The sequence below is a fragment of the Cheilinus undulatus genome, linkage group 1, assembly GCF_018320785.1.
Source record: "Cheilinus undulatus linkage group 1, ASM1832078v1, whole genome shotgun sequence".
Taxonomy (NCBI): Eukaryota; Metazoa; Chordata; class Actinopteri; order Labriformes; family Labridae; genus Cheilinus; species Cheilinus undulatus.
The window spans coordinates 5,214,333-5,235,870 of NC_054865.1; the positions used below are offsets into that span (position 1 = coordinate 5,214,333).

General features: G+C 39.4%; 1 protein-coding gene across 1 annotated transcript in view; it reads right to left on the bottom strand.

Moving 5' to 3' along the window:
• plekhg4 (pleckstrin homology domain containing, family G (with RhoGef domain) member 4) overlaps positions 1–21,538 on the bottom strand; it is a 124,914-nt gene that overhangs the window by 34,958 nt on the left and 68,418 nt on the right. Inside the window, exons 4-5 of the mRNA XM_041790051.1 lie at positions 7,007–7,204; positions 1,226–3,713 (exon numbers count right to left, since the gene is read on the bottom strand). Coding sequence (XP_041645985.1) covers positions 1,226–3,713; positions 7,007–7,204 — 2,686 coding nt within the window. The remainder of the gene's footprint in view (positions 1–1,225; positions 3,714–7,006; positions 7,205–21,538) is intronic.

Here is a 21,538-nt window from a genome sequence, read left to right on the forward strand (position 1 = left end):
CAGAAGTCCCTAAAACATGCCTGTGGAGTTTGTTTCTGAAAAACATTCCAGTATTGGATTTTTGCATGTTTAAAACCCCTCTGTTTCAGCCCTGCTCAGAACAAGCTGTTTCTGTGCCTGTAGCTTTAAATATTGCTGAGCTGCCTGACTCCGCCCTCTCAGGAAACGGATGTGGCTTAATGGGTGTGGCTCTCCTGATCTTTCTCCCAGCTGGCAGCTGAGAGGAGGATCAGGGGAGGAGGGCGGAACTTTCCTGCAAGTGGGGAAAGCCAACCAAACCCGGGGGCGGTGCTTACTCCCCATGCGACATCATGAGGGTAAAATCTGAGAACAGCTTGTTTCAGCACACATTTTCTGGAAGGTGGAGAAAGAGAGGGGGGAGGGAATGGATTTTTTTTGTACTTGAGGGGATTGTGGACAGGCCAGGGGCACATATTTTTGTTAGAAAAGCCTAAAAAAGTCAATTATTGCATAATATGTCCCCTTTAAATGAACAAATACATATCAAACTGTTAAGAAGATCTGCCTATATTTTATATCAACCTGACAGTGTGACCCTGTAGGTCAATAAGTTATTTTTATTAATACAAACTTACTTGACAATGAACACCAGCCCATGAATCCAAGAGGACAGCCTGTTAAGGAGTTAGGAGTCACTGGGCTCCTCCAATATTAACTGCAAAAGTTCAACTTTTAACATACCTTTGGAAAAAAGGAGTTTTTTCCACTGTAATCAAAAAGCTCAGCTTTTCCAGAAGGAATGAGTGAACTTCTGGTTAACTTGTTTACACAAACATTCACATGTAAAAACTTGGCAGAAGGCTCTGCAGGTCTACCTGCAGACCCTGTGTTCTTGTGTTAAGTTTGTTCTGTTTTCTGGGTGTTTTCTTACCTGTAGATTTGCCAGCTTGTCTGAACTTAAGTACACACAGTGATAAATCCTCTAACTTACTGACAAAACGAACCACTGCTCTGATTGAACCATAAGCCACCTGCTGAAGGCTATACATTATTTTCATCCAAACAGAAGTGTGTTAGAGTAAGAACAGGGTGTTTGAATTGAAGAGCTGGGTGAAGACGAAGGCAGTGAAAGGAGGATGAGGAGGACGAGAAGGACTGTTACAGCCAATCAGAGGAGGAACAGGAGGGGGAGGAGGTGGTGATACATGGAGATAGTTTATGGGAGAAGGAAAAAAGGAGTGATGAGGAGAGCAGGTTTCTGTACCTTCAGTTTGATGCTCGGCAGCTCTTCCTCCACCAACCTCCTCACAGCAGCACTCCAACTCCCCGTTCTTCTCCTCCTCCTTCTTCTTCTCTTGTGCATTCTCAGACTCCTCTGATTGACTCTCAGGTGAGTCTGGAACCCTTGTTGGTGTTTCGGACTCATCAGAGGGTGTTTTAAATGTGTGCTTTGTGGAGCACAAGTCTTCAGCAAAGGCTTTTGGCGTGTCGATTTCAGTAGACACATCTTCAGAATAAGTTTGTAGTGTGTTCCCAACAGGATCCAAGTCCTCAGACTGAGTTTGCAGTGAATCTATTTCAGAATGAGATTCTTCAGACAGATTTTGTAGAGTGTTCCCCAGAGGATCTGAGTCTTCAGACTGAGTTTGATGTGCATTTATTTCAGAATGATGGTCTTTAGACTGGTTTTGTAATGTGTTCTTTTCACTATATGAGTCTTCAACCTGGGATTCTTGTGTGTTTGTGTCAGATTTTAAGTCTTCTGAGTTAGTTTGTAGAGTGTTTGTTTTGCAATAAGAATCCTGCGGCTTCTCATGTTGCATATTTGACTTTTCAATTTCTATGTGTGAGCTGTTTTGACAAAAAGAGTCCTTAGGGTGTGTGCTTTGTTGAATATTTTCAGTATTAGAGTTTGTACAGTGTGTTTGTTCTAAATTATTCACAGAAAAAGAGCCTGCAGAGAGTTCAGGAGGTGCAATGGATTCCTCAAATTGTGTTCTGTGTTTACAATCTGAGACCTTGGAGAGTGAGGGATTTACATTGTTTTCAGAAATGGAGTTTTCAGAGTTTGTGCTTTGTGTATTATGTTCAGAATAAGAGTCTTTGGGATGTGTGCATTCTGTATTATCATCAGAATAAAAGTCTTGAGGATGTGTGCATTGTGTATCATGATCAGAATAAGAGTCTTCAGGATGTGTGTGCTGTGTTTTACTCTCAGAACAAGCTCCCTCAGATCGTGCATCATGCACCTGATCTTTATGTTTCTGTTCACCTCCTATATCTTCTTTTGACACATGCTGCTCCTCTTCCCGTCTTTCTTGACTTTGCTGCACGATTGTAAGTTGAACCTCTTCTTCTACCTCCACCTCCTCTGCTCCATCCTCCTCTGACTCACTTTCATACTCCTCATCTTCTCCCTCCTCAGCTGTGTTTGTGTGGAGGAACTCTTTACTCATCCTCCTCTCTGTGCTCTCTACCTGTTCTTCTGCCTTCTCGTCACCTTCTCTATCTGACACTACCTTTTCATGCTTCTCTTTCTGCCTCTCCATCAGCTCTACCTCTTCCCTCTCTGTCTCTCTCACTTTCCTTTGTTTCTCTTCTCCCACCTCCACCTTGCTGTCTTCCACTTCCTCTTCCTCTGTGTGTTCTATGTAGTTTGCAGTTTCAGTGTTTGTTTTCAGACTCTTGTCTGAATCAGTACCTTCTATTTCCTCCTGTGACATCCGACTGGAAGTTTCCATGACTTCAGGAGGAGCAGCAAAGGAGAAAAAGGAGCTGGTGGAGGTGGTGGAGATGGGGGTGAGGATCACATTTCCAGAGAAATCCTGGTTAGGGTTCTCCTTGATAAGCCTGGAGCACTGCCCAGTTTGAGAACTCTCCTTCTCACAGGAAGAGTGTGTGGTGTGTGTGGTAGCAGCATTAATTAGTGTGTTAGTGTCCTTAGGTGTGTTTTTGAGAGTAGAGTGTATATTGATGCTTTTGTTTTGAGCTTGTGCGCTCACAGCGGAGTGTGGAGTGTTTTGGGGTGTCTGTGCAGCAGTGTGACTGTTGGTGCGTGCTCGGTGCTGCAGGCTGATGGACTGGGTTAAGGAGCCTTTCTGCGGGGAGAAACGAGGCATCGGGAGCTCTGACAGCTCTACATACTCTCCCTCTGACTCTGAGTCATCGCTGTTTGCTTGCAATTGGTCAGTTTTTGAAGAGGATGGGAGGAGCTTAGCATCCTTTCTTGAGGTATTAGTATCTTTGCACTGATTGGTTGATGTGTTTATCAACAGATCGCCATCTTTAACTGAAGCTTCCTTATCTTCCCTCACAGTGGTTCGGGGTCGATTGATGAATTGTGGGTAAACAAGGTCCTCCCAGGGAACCCTGAAGACGTCTCCATTGGCAGTGAGGAGGCAGCGCTCTAGCCTGGACGCTCCTCGCTGCTCCCGTTCCCTGTTGACAGAGTCCAACCAGGCCATGCTGAAGAGGGACTGCCGGGCTATCTCCAACACCTCCTGCTGCTCCACATGATGGCTGCTGGCTGACACGCTGCACAGGAGCAGGCGAGGGGAGGAGGTGACAGCGCTCCTGCAGGGGGCGCCCCGTGCTCGAGATGGAGGAGGGACAGCAGCAGGAGGAGAAACCAGCAGGTAAAAGTCTCCTGGACGGAGGAGGCGTGGGTCCAGAGGACAGAGCTGAACAACTACCTTCTCATGGATGCACAGGGGCCAGCCTTCATGACGGAACAACAGACCGCAGTACTGCAACTGAGGACAGGAGAGGGTTCAAAATTACTTCCATTAAATTCAATTGTTAGCCAGCTTTAAAACTTCAGTTGTTTCACAGATGCATTGCCAAAAATTCAATCAGGCAGTCTGCCCCTAAATTCTCTTAGTGTTACCCTATCTAACAGCAAATCCTGCAGTGGTGGCAGAATATAGACATCAATCCCACCCACACGCTTGTGGCAAAATTTTTTGAATAATCCTTTCTGCGTTCACACATCGGCTCATCCTGACTTCAAAAAATTAATTTTAAGGTTGGCAGGAAAGCTACAGATAAAGTCAAAAATTTAAATTTCTTTTAGGAGTTTTGTGTAAAAATCTAGGTTTAATGATTGACAACCAGGTAACTTTCAAGGTTCATGTGGCCTCACCTGCTCAATCTTGCCGATTACCCTCTATAACATCAAGAGGATCAGACCCTACCTGACAGGGCATGCAACACAACTCCTGGTACTGGCTCTTGTAACATCACACATTGACTACAGCAATTCATCATTGGCAGGCCTCCCTGCAACCACAGTGAAACCTCTGCAGATGATCCAGAATGCAACAGCATGTCTGGTCTTACACAGACATGCCGCTTCACTGTTCATCTCTCTACACTGGCTTCCAGTTACAGCTTGCATTAAATTCAAAACCCTAATCATTGCTTACAAAGCAGGAACTAAAATTGCTTCTGTTGACCACGCCTGGGAAGGTTCACCACTGTTCACAGTTTTCTCCATTTGTGGATAATGGCTCTGACTGTGGTTCACTGGAGTCCCAAAGCCTTCGAAATGTCTTTGTAACTTTTTCCAGACTGTTAGATTTCAATCACTTTGTTTTCATTTGTTCTTGAATTTCTTTGGATCATGGCATGATGTGTTTCTTTCTAAGATCTTGTAGCCTACTTCACTTTGTCTGAGCGCTTCTATGTAAGTGATTTCTTGATTCAACAAATATGGCGGTAATCAGGACTGGGTGTGGCCAGTAATATTGAACTCAGCTTTCCATCATTAATCATAGTAAACTCATGATTTAACAAGGAGGGGCAATTACTTTTTCACATAAGGCTAGATAGGTTTGGATTTTTTCCCCTTAATAAATAAAATCATTATTTATAAACTATATTTTGTATTTACTTGGGCTGGCTTGTGAGATATTAAAATTGGTTTGATGATCAGTCATTAATTTGCAAAAAATTAGGAATCAGAAAGGAAGCAAATACTTTTTCACTACACTCTAGCTCTTTAGAGGGTACTAACCACTTAGCTAGACTATTTTCCGCTGGTGTCCTCAGTGGTAGAATGAGCTCTCCAAATACAGACGGCTTGCGCTGTCCCGCTCTACCTCTGGGGCTTTTGCACCCAGCTCTTTGTGAACGATCCAGGACTAGGTACTTTGATCAATATTTGCTGATGACGACAAATTGATAGTTGTTGATGATGATGGGTCTTACATTAATGAAAACAAAATTAGTTGACCATGCTATTGTACATTCACTGAAATATGAACTTTGCTAAGGAATTTCAAATCTGTATTTAAACTCCTCTACTTGTCTTTGCGTCCAGATTTGAGCTGAACCACTTCTTCACAACAACCATACTGACTTCTTTAAAGACAGGCTGGCATGGCTGGTAAGCAATGGTAAGTTGTAAGCAATATGATCAAGGTGCAGCAAGTTCAGTTGTTTATGTGAGCTTTTCAGTGTGAATGTGGTTTGACAGGTAATCAGTTTACAGTTAAGATTCTACAGCTTGATTATTTAGTGATAATTTATTCTTCTCTAAAATATCTTTGCTTGATCATTTGGTATAAATTTTACCAACTGCACAGCACTTTCTCTGACTTAATGCACTTATGTGCTGTGTCTAAACTGTTTCAGCATCTGGCTCCATGTGGTTGGAGTAAAGCTGCTTTTTTAAGTTAGGCTGTGGATTTTCTAAACATCTCAGGTGTATCTGTTGCTTCTTGAAGCGTTCTACGGGTTCATTTTCTTTGAGATAAAAGTAAAGCTGAAGTTGAGGTTTAGGTGTCCAGTACATTAGGTCCACCTCCTCCCTGTTTGATATTTTAAGGCTGTGTAACTAAACTGGCCCTTATCTGGAGTATCAAACAAACACAGTTCTAACTGTTTCCAGACATTTATCAGCATAATCAGACCACACTACACAAATACACACAGACTCCCTGCTCAGCACTTTAACTGTAGTGTGATTTGTGTGTGTGGGTGAGGCACGCCCAGCAGCCGCAAGGTGAGCGACAAACCCACATAGTCACCTTTACCAACGTGACACATCAGCCAACCACGCGAGCAGCTGAAAACAAGCAAGAATGGACAGGAGCTCAGAGAGGGGGAGAGAAAGGTCTGATTGAGTCATCAGTGAGAGCAAGTTCTTCAGAGAGGGCTTAGTCCTGAATCACAGTGAGCTTCATAGTTCATTCAGTCACCTGAGGATATACTGCACTATGAATTATTATCCAGAGACAGATATTTGAAGTTTTCACAGATAATTAAACTTGACTTCAAAAAACTGCAGCTGTTTCATTCCAGTGGATTTCTCTTTAAATCTTTCACAGAACAGTTGTGTTGTCTGTTATCAATAAAAGAACAGCTTCATGAGAGCCACTGTAAAAGATCATCAGTATCCCCACAGTCTCAACAGAAGAACCAGTAAACTATGTGGGAGCCACAACAGACCGATTATTAGACACCAAAGACTGAGAGTAGGTATTAGAAAATAAGACTGACTGTTAACCACTGGACTGTTCATTATTCCCACAGACTTAAACATAGACAGTAGGGATGGAACAGCAGTCTTTAGTCTGTAATAGCTATTGTTTACACTTGGTGGCCCCAAGAGATCAGAAATGAACTGAAAGAAGTCCCAAAGAGATTGATTAATCAGGATGCACAGAAGCAACATCAGTATTGGCCACTGTCCTTACTCTGCTTTACCAATGTGCTCATGCATGTACGCATACAAAGCATACTTGTCATTACACACACCACTCTCTTGCTTGTATTTTGATGGATCAGAGGCATAGTAGAGGGGCAAAATCATGAATTTTCATGGTCTGACTGACACTGAATAACTGTTTTGTTTTTTTGCCTTCTTCTTAAAACAAAGTTATCAGAGTTTTTATAATACGTGATCCATTTTTAGCTGGTTACCATCTTTTCTGGATGTGAAAACATTTTTTGGCATATGTTTTTGTCAGCAAATTTAACACCTCTAAAGACAAAGTGACAGCCCCCTGTGGAATGGGTGACAAACACATCCTGGATCACTCACACAGGCATCTTGCTGGAGATTTGCTAAGAACTGCTTTGCAGGCAGCAGGAAATGGATCAGATAGCGGAGGCCGTCTCCCCTGTAGCAGCTCTCTACCACGTTGAGGACTTGACAAAGGACAGTTGGGGAGGTTGCCTGGAAGGGCGGGTAGAGAGCTGACAGAGCAGTCTGGATGCAGCGGTCCAGGGATTCAGAATCCTAAAAGAGAGGAAACAGTGAAGATAAAATAAGACTTTACATCTTTTAGATTAACTGCAAATATTAGGCTTTTCACATGGTGTTAAAACTTTTATGATCCCTTCACTAGAATATTTTCCATTATTTTACACAGAATGCTTTATTACTCAATGAATTCACTCAGTGGGGAATTGCAGGGATGCAGCCTTAAATCTGGATCATGTTTCTCAAATATCAACTAAACCGAAGAGGATTTAGTTTGCTTCAAGGTTAAACTTTACAGGCTAAAATAATAGAAAACAACAGAGAGCATGCACTTGTGTTCACAGGAGATTCAGCTGCTACTTTTAAAAGCACAACACCTCTTCATCACATTCCTGTCAATCAAAGAACAGTCAGTAAACTCCCACATTTCCAACATTTCTTTGGTTTCTCACTGACCAACCTGCCAACAGGGAAAGAGTCAGGCCTGCTCTTAATCTGTTAATTTGATTATTCTGCTCTTGACTGGAATTAACTCGACCGCACTACCACCACAAACACCAACCACAGTGACATCTACATTTTTATTCCTCCACAGTACTTTATTTGTGTTCAGTCAGCTGTTATTCATCTGTAAAAAGCTCTGATGGTTCTCTCACTCTGCCAACATGCCTCATATCAGCACGTGTTTAATCTTTGAATGCACAGACAAAAACAAGTTCAACATTTCAGGCTCACTGCCCTGGGAGTGCCCGGCGGGCCCTGGAGGCGTGGCTTGGAAGCCTCGTCTGCTGCTGGGAGAGCAGAAACGGGGCAGTAACTGGATCCACTGGTCTGGAAGCAGCAGAGACTGCTCAGGTAAAAATATCAGCCGGCACACGACGTCTGGCTCCAGGGCTCCCTGACTGACATACATTTAAATGCTGACTTAGGTGGTTCTCACAGTTTATGTGGAAGCAGTTTATTTCAGTTTAATCTTCCTTCCATCTCAGTGTTTGCATGTGAGATTACAAGTCAAGGTTCCCTCCTCACTGTTCACTTTAATTTTATTCACATTATTATGCATTACACTATATTTGGATAGTTAATAGAGAATTTGGCCTTCAGCGTGGAAAAGCAGCAACAAATCAGTTGTTTAGGAAACATTCTAATTTACCACTACTTAAACCTGGAGCTTCTTACAGTTTTTATAAAATACTCAGTAAAAGAACAAATATCAGAAAAGAGAAATTTCTAATTTCTAGTAAAATTATCTCATATTCGTCATAAGCCAAACACCTTACCATACCAGATAGGCATCTGGTTTCAAGATATAAAAAGCAAAATATCAGGCCTAAGTATATGTAATTATCAAAAAAAAAACTGCAAAATGTCACAACTCTGATTTGTGATTCATACAGTGAGTTTATGTTGTTTCAGTGAGTTTATGTTTCTGCATGAATCCAGGTGCCTTTCATGTTTCTTGTTTCATTTTGTAGTTTGGTTTACTGTGTTCTTTTGCGTTTTCTGTTTTCTTGCCCCTTTTAGTTGCAGCGTTTTCTGTGGTTCAGACCTCCTGTGTTTCCTTCTAGTATTTCCTAAGTTCCAGTTGTTGGTATTTAGTGTGTTGTTTGGTCATCCTTCCTTCCCTGTGTTCGTTTATACTTCCTTGTTTTCTCTTGTTTCAGAGCTTCCCTGGTCTCCTGTTTTATTTTGTAATCCTCGTCTCGAGTATTTAATGACCAGTCTGATTTCCTGGTGTTTTCCCCCCACTGTGATTGTTCCATGTGTCTCACCTGTGCATGATAGTTTGAGTCTTACCTCTGTCCAGTTATCCCTGTGTATTTACTCTCCATGCTCCTGCCCTGCTGTGTAAGATCGTCAAATGTCTTTACCTCTGCTACTCTTTGTGTATTTCTCTCGTGTTGTTCTCTTTCTAAAGGAATTTATTTACAAGAAAGTTTTTGTTTTGGTGGATTAACTCTTTTGGTTCTTTTGGTGGACTTTTACTATGTTTAGACTTTTCAGAGTATTTTTGCCCTTTTTGTTTGTTTAAATGTGACAGTCCCTTAATGCACCATAGACTACAAATCTCACCAAAGAGTATAAAATAGAAAAACACTGTGTGCAATGTAAAATGGTAAATGGACTCGAGCTTGCCACTTTTCTAGTCGTCTGACTGCTCAAAGCACTTTTTACACCGCAGGTCACACCCAGTCACACCCTTTCACACATATTCATTCACTGATGGCAGAGTTTGGTATGGAGAACTGGCCATCAGTATTAGCTAATCCCATTCAAACCCATTTACACACTACTGGCGCAGCAGTGGGAGAAAACTGGGGTTAAGTGTCTTGCCTTTGACACATTGACATGTGACTGCAGGAGGTAGAGATCAAACTCACAGCCCTCCGATTGCGAGACAACGACTCTACCTACTGAGCCACAGTCACCCAATGTAGCATAACATATAGGCCAATGACTATCCACCATGTTGGCATTGGAATCAATTTTAACTCAAATGCAGCAGTCTTGACGTTCAGCTTGGGGGCAGTTATAAAGCTTTTTTCTTTTATTTTTTTTTAATTTACAGCATCATCATGATGTGATGGAGTGTGACTCCAAGAAAAAACAAATTCTGGTTGTTTGAATCAAAACAATAATATAATAGTTGTTTAGAGGTGAAAGTTGTTTTCTTTGCAATAATACATCACTGCAACAGTTGCATAATAGAGAACTGTTATTGGTTTTAAACCTATTGTCGTTTATTTATTAGACTATTTGCAATGTTTAGCTTATTGAAAAACATCAAACTAGGTATGTTGTAAAATGTAATTGGTGTCCCTTTAAAACATGGGGGTCAAACTCAAGGCCCGGGGGCCAAATCTGGCCCATGGAACAGTAAAATCTGACCCGCAAGATGATCTCATATTTCTGTTATAACTGGCCTGTCAGTCTGAGGTCTGCAGATTTCCTCAACTTATCCTTGATTATTTAAAATATCCCTGTTAGGTCATAAATCTGAAAAATTAAGGAGTGGACATAATTAGATTAAAAGTCAGGAATATGGGAAAAGAAAAAAAAATGTGTTTAAATTTCTTATTTTCAATTTAGCATCCTACAATTAGGACTCAAATTTAGGATTTTCACTTTCAGCATTTCAACTCATAATTTTGACTTCTCATATAATATTTCGCTCTTTAAGATTAATTATTCTAAATTTTAAGTTATATTTGGACCTTTTTAACCAATTATTTTGTATTTTATCTCATATTTTCAACACCAAACTTTGACTTCTTAATCCCATATTCTGATTATTTACACTCACAATTTAAAATTGTGTATCATATTTTGACTTAATTTCATGATGACAAATTTTATTTCATATTTTGACCTTTTAAACTCATGATTTTGACTTTCTTTCTAGTATATTTGCCTTTAAAAACATTGCTTTTCAATTTCAATTTGTACTTTGACATTTTTGACTAATAAATTTACTTATCTCAGATTGTGGGCCTTTAAACTTATCTTTTTTAACTTTTTAAATGTAAAATCATTTATCAACTTTTTAAATATTTTATTACTTGTGAAGTGAGGTTGATAGTTCATGGTTAAAAAAGGTGACCTTGGTTAGGCCCTCAGGTTAGACCTGAATCCAGAATCCAGCCCCTGCTGATTGAGTTTGACACCCCTGCTTTAAAGTGAAAAATACATTTTTAGTAACACAATTTAAAAATTACAATATCATCTTGATTGTATATACAAAGATAAATTTGCATTTATTTTCAGAGAATTGAAATAAAAGAATCATATTAATTTATCATTTGACTTAAATCTTATTCAGTTTTAAAATCAGAAAACTGTATTGTGAACTCTGCATAACAGTAGGCCTGTGTTTCAAATTGGTCATGGAATATATTAACATCTAATGCATGTAGCATCATTTAGGCTCTGAATGAGGATGAACTGGCTTGCAGATGACTCAGTGGTCAGCTGACAGCAAACAAAATGTAAAGCAGAAGGTATATTCCCCTTACTTCCAGCTATCAATCATCCTTTTCACCCAGCAACACATGCAAAGTTCTCCGTCAGTCTCTGCTGCATTGAACATTCTGGATGTGACTCAGCTGGCCGGGATTCACACACAACAACTGGCAGCCAAATGCATTTCTGAGGCCAATATTAGCAGCAGGATATCAGATGACACTGGGTGGAGGGTGGCACAGGGCTGCAAGGGGGAGTTGGAGGGCCTTTTTACTGATGACCGCTCACAGATCATGAGTTCAAACTGTTGACGTAAGCAAAGACAGAACCTCTTTTGGATCAGAGTGGGTGCTAAAGTCAACAGATTTGCACAAAGCATCTAAACGGGATGCTCTAAAATGTTTACTGGGGATTAAAAAAAGTTAACACAGAGACATATAACTGTGACAGAAAAGAAAGTGTCACTGAGAATGCAGAAGCTTAAATCATCATCGCCCTTCAAAGCTTATAAGTTCATGAATTTATGACTTGTCACTCAGCACTTCAAAGGTCTCTGTTTTAGCCTGCAGCGCTGCAGCAACCAGCACACTGAGAGTTACACACTGATTTAAATGATTCTTAGGAGGTAGGTCATCATTACTACTGTTATGTGTTATAAGTTTCAGTTATTTTCTATATCTGAACACTATGATTAATTATAAAGGATTATGTTAGGATGCTTTCTCTTATAGATAAAGCTTTGGGAGCTATTATGGGTCAGCTTTATTGTCTTTCCATGCTGGGAATGTTTCAAGACAATAAAAAAATAATGATAATGCTTTTTTTGGAGCCATCTATTGGCCTCTTTCTGGACAGGACAGCAAAGAGAGGCAGGAAAAGTTGGGGAAAGAGAATGGAAGATTATATGAAGCAACTGCGGAGGATGGGACTCAAACCCAGGACTGCAAGAGCTGTGGTCTCTGCATACACTCTAATCACCAGGCTTAACCAGCCCTCCTACAGGTAAAAATCAAGCTACTTTAACACATGTAAAGTCCACCTATAGTATGGACAATTATACATTTTTGAAGTGGGGTTGTACAAGATGTTCATCAAAGGTCTGTATTTTACTGGAAACTGATAACTGATAACATGGCCCGTGTTTAGAGAAGCAGGACAAAGCATCTTCACAGATATTGAGCTGTGTATCACTGAGGACATGGTCTGAACCAAAACCTATCCCACAACACTGGACAATAAAATATTTTCACCATTTTAATTTGCCGCTAGACAGCCCAGTCCCTTGGAATAACGATAAATCACTGGCGAGGGAAATTCATGAATGGAGCACCATTCATACTTGACCAGCAGGTCAACAATCCATTCAGATCACCTCCACAGTTCGGAGTGAGATCAACCCACTGTACAAATATGACAAAGTCAGTTCATTAGATTTTTCATGTTTTTTTCTTCTGGACTTTGTCAAGGAAATGCATCATAAAGCTCTGAGAAGTCATTGTGTATGGTTAATTTGTGTTTACCACTGATCAAACGTTTCTGTTTTACCTCACCATGCCTGTATTTCTCATGAGGGTATCAGCTGTTAACGAACACCATTTTAGAAGACTTTATTCATTATATCAAACTAATCCAACTAATCTATTCCCCCCTTGTCTGTTTCCCATTTGGTGGTTTATCTAGCCTGCAACACAGATACAGCCAGTGGACATGCGTAAATGACGGAGCTGTGCATCTTGACTGTCCAAACAATTCAATTTGATTATGATTATGAAGCCGACAATTAAATTTGATTCAAAATCATGATGCATCATGTTGCTTCATTACTCATCCAATGAATCCTCTATAATCTATATGACTGCATATGGCTCCTTTTTTCAATGAAGGCGAGAAGTCGAGGCTATTTTTAAAATCATATAATTTAACTAAATGATATTAAATAATATCAGCAATAAAATTACTGAAATTAAACTCTTGTATTACAACAAAAAGGTTTGCATTAAAATTAACAAAATTCAAGAAACATTTTTTTAAGATAGACTTAAAATTTGAAAGTAACCCAAAAGGTTTTTTTTTTCCTTTTATCTTTTTCTTATTTCATACATAAACTCAAAGTTCAGTTGTGAAAAAGAGTATTTAGAAAATCATTAAACCAATGCAAAAAAATTAAATGAAACCCTTACATTAGGGTTGTTCCGATTTCGATAACAGTATTGGAAATACATCAGATACTGCCCAATTGCAGGTACTGGTATCAGCGAGTACACAAGTTTATGCACCGATCCAGTACTGTTCTGTTCAGCTTTATATTTTGCTTCGTTTAGCCATGTAAATGTTAGCGCTATAAACCAGAAATCAACTCTTCTTCACTGCCAAAAATGGACTACAATTTTTAGCGCAGCATAGAAGAACCAAAGACCCACTGCAGCAGCAACGAATGGTGTCTGAGTGACAGTTTTTCTCTGAATGTGATCGTTAAAATGCCTTCCAGACCAGTGCTGTCATACATGACAAGAAGTGATACAGTTTATCAAAAGTTAAATAACTTTTGAACCATTAATTGTTGCCTCTTACTGTACTTGTTTTTCCTCTTGAAGCTAGCTGTTCTGTCCTACCATTGACACTATTGATGCCTTTGAACCCCTCGCAGCAGCATTTTCAGCGAGCCTGGAACTTGTGTGACCTTTGGGAACTTTACTGATTAAATTTACACTAGTAAACTGAATATTGAATGTGGTCCGAATGCTAACTTGAATGCTAAATGCCATATTTTTTTGGGTCTGTCAGCTAATAGCAGGCACAGTCAGTCCAGAAAATTCACACCAGTATCAGATCAGCCCTTGGTATCGGCCGATACCCAACACCTTGCTATCGGTATTGTTTCAGGAAGGAAAAAGATGGCTAAAGTCTTTTCCTCATAAGGCTGCTTTCCAAAAATCTTTATTTTAAAAATACCCAAAGACACCGGCCATTTCAACTCCTCAGCACAAGCTGGAGTCCTTGGAGAAACTGGATTTGGATTGTGAAGTCTGTGAAGCCTGTTGGAGCAAACTTAGTGTTAAACTCTGATTTAAATAACAGTTACTCCCTGCTCTGTGATGAAGGAAAAAAGGGAAATGAGGGTTAACTACAGCACACACAAAATGTTAATCCAACTGTAGGAATACAGAGTATATAAATGTGAGGATTATAGTATTAGGACTGCAGCTTTGCCTAGTGAAGAAGGGGTGAGGAGGGATGAGGAGAAGGGACATCAAAGCAGGCTGAATGAGGTTCCCATGAGACTAAAAGAGGCCACCCACTCAGAGACCCTGCTGAATAATAACTTCATTATCCTCCACAGAGCAGACTTCTGTGATAAAACGTACTGTTTTATTCTACTTTACCTTTCATTCATCTCTAGTTATTACTGAATGTACAAAAAAGCAAAAACAAAAGCTTCACTTTGGAGATCACTGACAAGATAAACAGACAATTAGAAGGAGGCCAAAGGTCAGAGGTCAAAGCAGTGGATTTAAGGGTCCTTCCTGTGCAGGGCCTTTAGGCAGAGAAGTGTCTTTAGCTTTGTAGCGCAAGATCAGGAAAAGGGAAAACTAGGGAGGTATCCGGGTTTTTTCCTGCAATGTCAAACTGTCTTTTGGGTCTACTGATCGAACATGAGACCAGGAATACTGCTAATGAATGCATAGATGCAAATAAAAACAAAAATGTGCAAGTTTGTGATGGGCTTCACACATTAGGGTTCTTTAAAATTTCATATTTCTTTTTTAAAATTACCCAAAATTACAGGCAAAGACCTGCACGGTGTCTACATTGCACTAATAAATTGGCAACATTTCAGTGCCTCCTCCTCTGCTCACTGTCTTTGCTTGTGGAAACAAACTTTACTTTTAGACAAAAGGACTTCAGAAACTAAAGTGGACCACCACAGCTCCCTCTCTTTCTCTTGCGAAAAAAAAGGAAAAAACATAGAACGTGTGAAGATTTGCAGTTTTTAAAGCTTAAGTCTACAAAATACTAACAAATATTAACATTTTTGAAAAAAAAATTTTTTTTAAATGTGTTATTACAAATCTTTTGAGTTATTGGAAATTTTGACAAGCCAAGAGTAAAACTGCATACTTCTGTCACTTGCCTTTAAACGTGATGCTGTCAAGCCTATGAGTGCCTAGATTCCCCCTGCAATAAATGAAAACTCTGTATTTAGTTATTTGGTTGTTTCTTCTCGCATGCAGACCTGACGAGCATTGGTGGAGACCTTTTATGAATCTCTTTGACAGTGAATGATTTCTTAATACCGTGTACACTTGGCAAAATCTGTCATTTAACCAGATTTCAATCAGTGTAACAATTGCTGGCTACAGTCAAACTGCCACTCACCAGAGACAGATGGACAGGTCCTTCAGAACTGAATCAAAGTGCTGGTTGTTGTTGGTGAAACAATCTAACAGGCTATCAAACTGGGACTTTGTCAGCCTGAAGCTGCTTTAGCTAGCAGTAGAGTTAACCCTGATACAGTCCCAGAAGTGAGGCGATGAAACGAGGTAAGCAGTGAATGGCTCTGGAAGATGACATAAACTCAGACACAAAAATGTTTAGTTTTTGTCTGACATGTCTGGAACACGTGCTGCCAAGCTTGTGTCAGTAACAACGACTTCCCTCCTAGTCTGAACACACTGATAAATATAAACAAATATGAGTACGTAAATCCAGCTTCTTTTCAGGTTCCAGCAGAACCCTATGGCACTAACAGGTACATGAAAATTATTATCACTTCATTCAGAGCTAATTACATTTGTTTTGTGATTAAGGACAGGAGGGACCAGACAGACCTGATCCACATGTCAAAGCAGATGATGTCAAAAACTCATGCAGCATGTCCACTAAGTAATGCCAGGCGTGCTCAGCTTCATGCTTCTAATGGAGCCTCAAATATGTGTTCCCAAAATCACAGTAGCTTCTAAATGGAAGGAGCTATTCTGGCTTCATGTTGACTTTTTTAGAGGAAATGAGATTATGAAGTGTGTTTAAGAACTGATATAATTTAGTAATTTGGACAGCAATGCTCTAAACTTTTCATTTATATTTGAGAGAACTACCTCATGTGCAGTTAAAACAACAAGTTTGTATTGTTTCACGGGTATTGTTTAATGTTATTCAATAAAATAAGTTTGGAACATTGAAGGTGTAAGCTGTCAGTTATAAAAAAATCGGCATCAGCCAAAATCGGAATCAGCAGGTCAGGCTTTTTAAAGATCGGTGATTGGCCAGAAAATTGCAATCGGTGCACCCCTAGTCAATATATGCTGATATTCACAACCAAAATACTGGATGTAAATATTGGCTGAAATTGATCTGCCAATATCGACATTCGCCTTTTTAAGCTAATATCTGCCGATACCACTCATTTCAACAATACTGTGCATCCCTAAAAATTGTGTCATACATTTTTCTGTTGCATACTACATTACCTCATTGACTTCTCATAACCAGAGAAATCCTGAATTTTAGAAGTTGTGACAGGATGGGTCTTGACTCTTGATGGACACAACATGCTTATCATTGCCACGGACAACACCAGACATAACATCAAAGAGTTTTACAAAAGGAACTGGGAATTGTGACTCGAAGCTGCCATTCTGCTGACATCAGTTTGTTCCAGTTTCCTAGGAATTCAAAAAGTTCAGAGTTTTTAGTCCGATACGTCATCATGAATGCCTCCTGCACTCAGAATTCTGACTCTGAGACACGGAGCAACTAGAACACCAGCTGCAACATCAAACTTCTGAGGTAAATGGAATGATGTACTCGTGATTTACCAAAATTTTACTGCCTTTGCATTTTGTTCCTCTGATCATCTTGAATAGAGTCCATCTTCAACTGAAACCAAAAAGTTCCCAGTGTTTGGTGCCTTGTGCATATATTTTTGTTGCTGTGGTACTGAAACAGGTATCATTATTATTCCATTTTTACTTGTATCATATCAAAGTTTTAAACATTCTTGAACAGTGACAACCCTCCCAAATACACAGAAGTCAAGTGAAAATAATTCAATCTAGGGTCAGAACAGAAACCTGCATTCTGCTCAAATGATCCAGGGGGAGTCCTGAGACTTGAACTGAGGGAAATTTTTAAAGGAACAACTCCTTAGGATCACAAAATTCATCACGTGTCACAAGCTTCCAGGGTTTTTGATGGGAGACAACAGGCTGTTGTTAATCATCCAGATGGAGCCTTTAGGATAAACTAATCCAATCTCTCAGGTTATTCTGGTTTTAATGAATAGTCAGTGGCAGCCTCTCTCTCCCTAGAGGGCCATGATTCATCCACACTGCTGCTCAGCTGACTGCTGATGGAAAAACCAGTTCCTGTTGGGTGTGGAGGACAAGGGTGCAGCAAATATCAGGGTCACTGTCAGAGTCTGGGATCCTGCAGGCTGAACCTACAAATATATCCTGTGAATACTTAGCATCCTGCATCAGATTAATAGTAACATATGGCTGATATGTGATTGAACGTCTTTAACCCCATCTCTGCTGCTCATGTTTAAACAACCGGACCATAAGAGGGGTCAGCGGCTCCAAGAAGCACAAGTCATGACCTTTTTAGTAACCAATCATGGTGGCACGGCACGGGGAGGGAGGAGCTCTAAATACAAGGGACCCCCACGAGACCTGATCTCTGACCCCTCACAAGTGAACACAGTGACAGACCAAACCAGCTGTCGTGTTTTGCTGAAGGTTGTGAGGAGCATGCAGCTACGTTAAAATATCTGGTGCTTCAATACTTTTCAAAACCACACTTTAAAATGAAACAATGTCCTGATTTTTAATTGAGAAACACTTGAAGGCACTGAAGGCTAAAAATGTGGAATTTCTGCATTGAAATGTCTACTAAACAGTTTAAAAAATGACTAGACCTTTGTTATGTGTTTTAGTTAAGTACTAACATTATGTTAGTATTAGCAGTATAACACTATGTTAAATATTTCAGTTTTTCAGAACCAGAGAAGTTCTGTAGTTATGACGTCTTTTCATGGCTGCTATCCACCATGATGGACTCAGCACATACTGACGATGATCTGCTATCTGATAGCTCAGATTGTATATGGAGTTGGTCTGGGATGCCTTCGTCCAGACTGGACTGGCTGTGCATACTGGCACACATTAAAGACCTCTCTGCCAGCTGACATGATCTGTGGTATTCCACTTGTAAACAAAAGTGTGGCTTTATTTATGTCTGTCCAGCTTCACTGGGAGTGATGGGAATTGGAGCTCTTTTTACAGCTCTGGATAATTTATCTCGGCTCAGTAATAAGCACTAGTCCTTTGACTCTTAAACAGCTGCTCATTTAGCCTTTTTTATAGCTTTAAAACTACAAAAATATAGATGTCTGATACACTTTTTTTCAGTTCTGATTCGATCCTGATACATCAGTGCAGATACCTGATATGATATCTGGTATTTTTGAAAAGCACAATGAATATTGTAATTGTTTATGGTGGTATTATGAGTAAAGTTAAAAATTCTGTGGTAAACTTGGAAAGTGATTTCTTATTCAAAGACTAAAAAATATTTTAAAATGCATAAAACTTATTATTACCTATAAATTTACTTAAACTTTGTGGCAGCCTTACATAGAAACCGATAGCAGCAGCAAATGTAATGTTTTCAAATGGAATATTTGAAACGGCAGTAACAACTCTAAACAACCATAACAACACAGGACTACTGCAGCAAACTGACTATTAATAACAAAAGTGAATTACTGCATACAAAGTAAAAGTGCAGAAACAAATATCTACAAAATGTTTAAAAACTCATTGAATAAGTAAAAAAAGGATTCAAGTAAACATGATATATCTAGCAGGGAGAAAAATCTGTGAGGTTTTCAAATGAAAACTGACACAGAAAAGCTGCAACTGCAAACATTACATTCCTGATTAGCCATTCACAGACTGTCACTGTAGATGCTGCATCCAGTATTCTGGTGTTTTAGGAATTTTAATGTGGAGGATCATAATGTTTTTATCCTCAGAGATAACTGCTGTATTTCCGTCATGAGGTAACAGTGGGGAAAGTACTTCAGGTTTGTGTCAGTTTGCAAAGGCTACAGTGTTGATTGGCTAGAACTCATGTGATGTAGCCAAGGGGTGTCAAACTCAGCCACAGCAGGGGCCAGATTCTGGATTCAGGACTAACCTGAGGGCTTAACAGCATCACCTTTTAAACTATAAACTGTCAACCTTGTTTCACCGATAATAAAATATAAAAAAATAACTTGGTGATAAACGATTTTGACATTTAAAAAGTTAAAGAGATAAGTTTCAAGACTTAAAATCTGAGAAAAGTAAATTCATTTGTTCAAAAACGTCAAAACATGGAATTGAAATTTATTTTTTTATGGCAAATATATTAGAAAGTCAAAATCACAACTTTAAAAGGTCAAAATATGAAATAAAATTTGTAATCATGACATTAAAAGTCAAAATATGATTCAAAATTTTAAATTGTGAGTCTTAAAGGTCAAACTATTGGATTATGAAGTGAAAATCTGGAGTTGAAAATATGAGGTAAAATACAAAATAATTGGTTAAAAAGGTCAAAATATCACTGAAAAAAAGAATTATGAATCTTAAAGCTCAAAATATTATATGAGAAGTCAAAATTATGAGTTTAAATGCTCAAAGTATGAAATAAAAAAGTCAGAATCCTAAGTTTAAGTCCTAATTGTGAGATGCTAAATTGAAAATGTGAAATCTAAACACAAATTAATTTCTTTTTCCCACATTCCACATTGCAGATTTTATGACTTAACAAGGATATCTTAAATCAATAATAAGTTCACATTTTTATACTTGAGGAAATCTGCAGTCCTTATACTGATGGGCCAGTTAAAACAATATGAGATCATCTTGCGGACCGGATTTAACTGTTCCATGGGCTGGATTTGGCCCCTGGTCTTGAGTTTGACAGGTGTGTTGTAGCCAATCAGGTAGTGTGGGTGGGACAACAGAGAACTGTGACAGAATGGGCTCTAAGCACGCATCGCTTCTGCATTTAGCATTAGCGGCTCCCAAACTTCCAGTCGGGAGATTGAACGCAGCAGAGAATGGTGTATGATGGCAGATTTGATGTGGTTTATTTGCTGGTTACATAAGTTTCCCAAGCTGACTGTCACTGAGGACTTAAATTTAGCTGAAAATGTACATTACAGCACACAGCAATGATGTCCAGAAGTACTACTGACCCATTAATGAAACATAATTCTAGCACATTTGGATTATGATAAAGAGTATATACAATCAACAATCGAAACAAATAAACACAAAACCTGATGAAGAAATACTCTATATGATGGTTTAGCTTCTGCTTCAGCTTAGCATGTATCGTTGGACGGAAGGTGTAAAGTGGCCTTATTTTCCACCGGAAATCTGCACTCCCTGCTGTGCATAGAGTCTATAAGAGCTTGGTCAGAAGGGGAGAAAACATGTGCAGAGGAATCAAAATAGCAGACTTTTTAATGAATTAATCATAGGACTTGGAATAGTAGCAAAATGTTGATACTGATAACCTGCAAAATGCCAAATATTGGCACGGATAATCGGCAAGACGGATTATCGGTTGACCCCTAACTTGAATGTCCAAAATGCATTGGTAATAGACAATGTCAACAGGGACAAAGACTGCTACATAAGTATGCAGAAACTGCTACCAGAAGCTACCATTCTGTGGCTGTGTCTCATTCATGTGTGGTGCTCCTTATTTTTGACCGAACACAATAAGATTTGTTAAACAGAGATTTATATATTAGAGTTTAGGCCATATCTACCAAACTGGCATATAACATTCTCCAGAGTGCCACATGAAGGACCAACATCCTTCATATCAGTGAGTAATTTACTATCTAGTAACAAAAATCTAAGTGTGATTTAAGCTAAAAGGACGGGTCAGCACGACTCTAACAGTAGGCATTTGCTGTTATGGCTCTCTTCTACTTTGATAACGATCAATAAAGTCTGCTAAAGCACTTAAAACCAGAAAGTGCAAAGAATCCAACAACATTCATTGATGCCACTTGAAATGCTGCTGTGTGATTAGATCTTACACCTGAAAAAGGAGCAGAGCGAACATGCTAACTTCCTCAGACTGTGTGAGAGAAGAACAGCTTACATTTTGTAGCTGTGACCCATTGACACAGAGGATATGCTAACAACTATACATTTCCCACATCACATACCTGAGTCAGATAGATGTAAATAAGATTTAAAATCCCCTCGGGTGTTTTTTGAAATGAATTTTTCACAGGTGTAATGTGAAAACGTGACAGCTCCAGGTCACAAAGCAGGAGATGATTTGTGTCCTACTGTCAAACCCTTTCAATGAAAGTATTTACAACATGATTGGACTTGG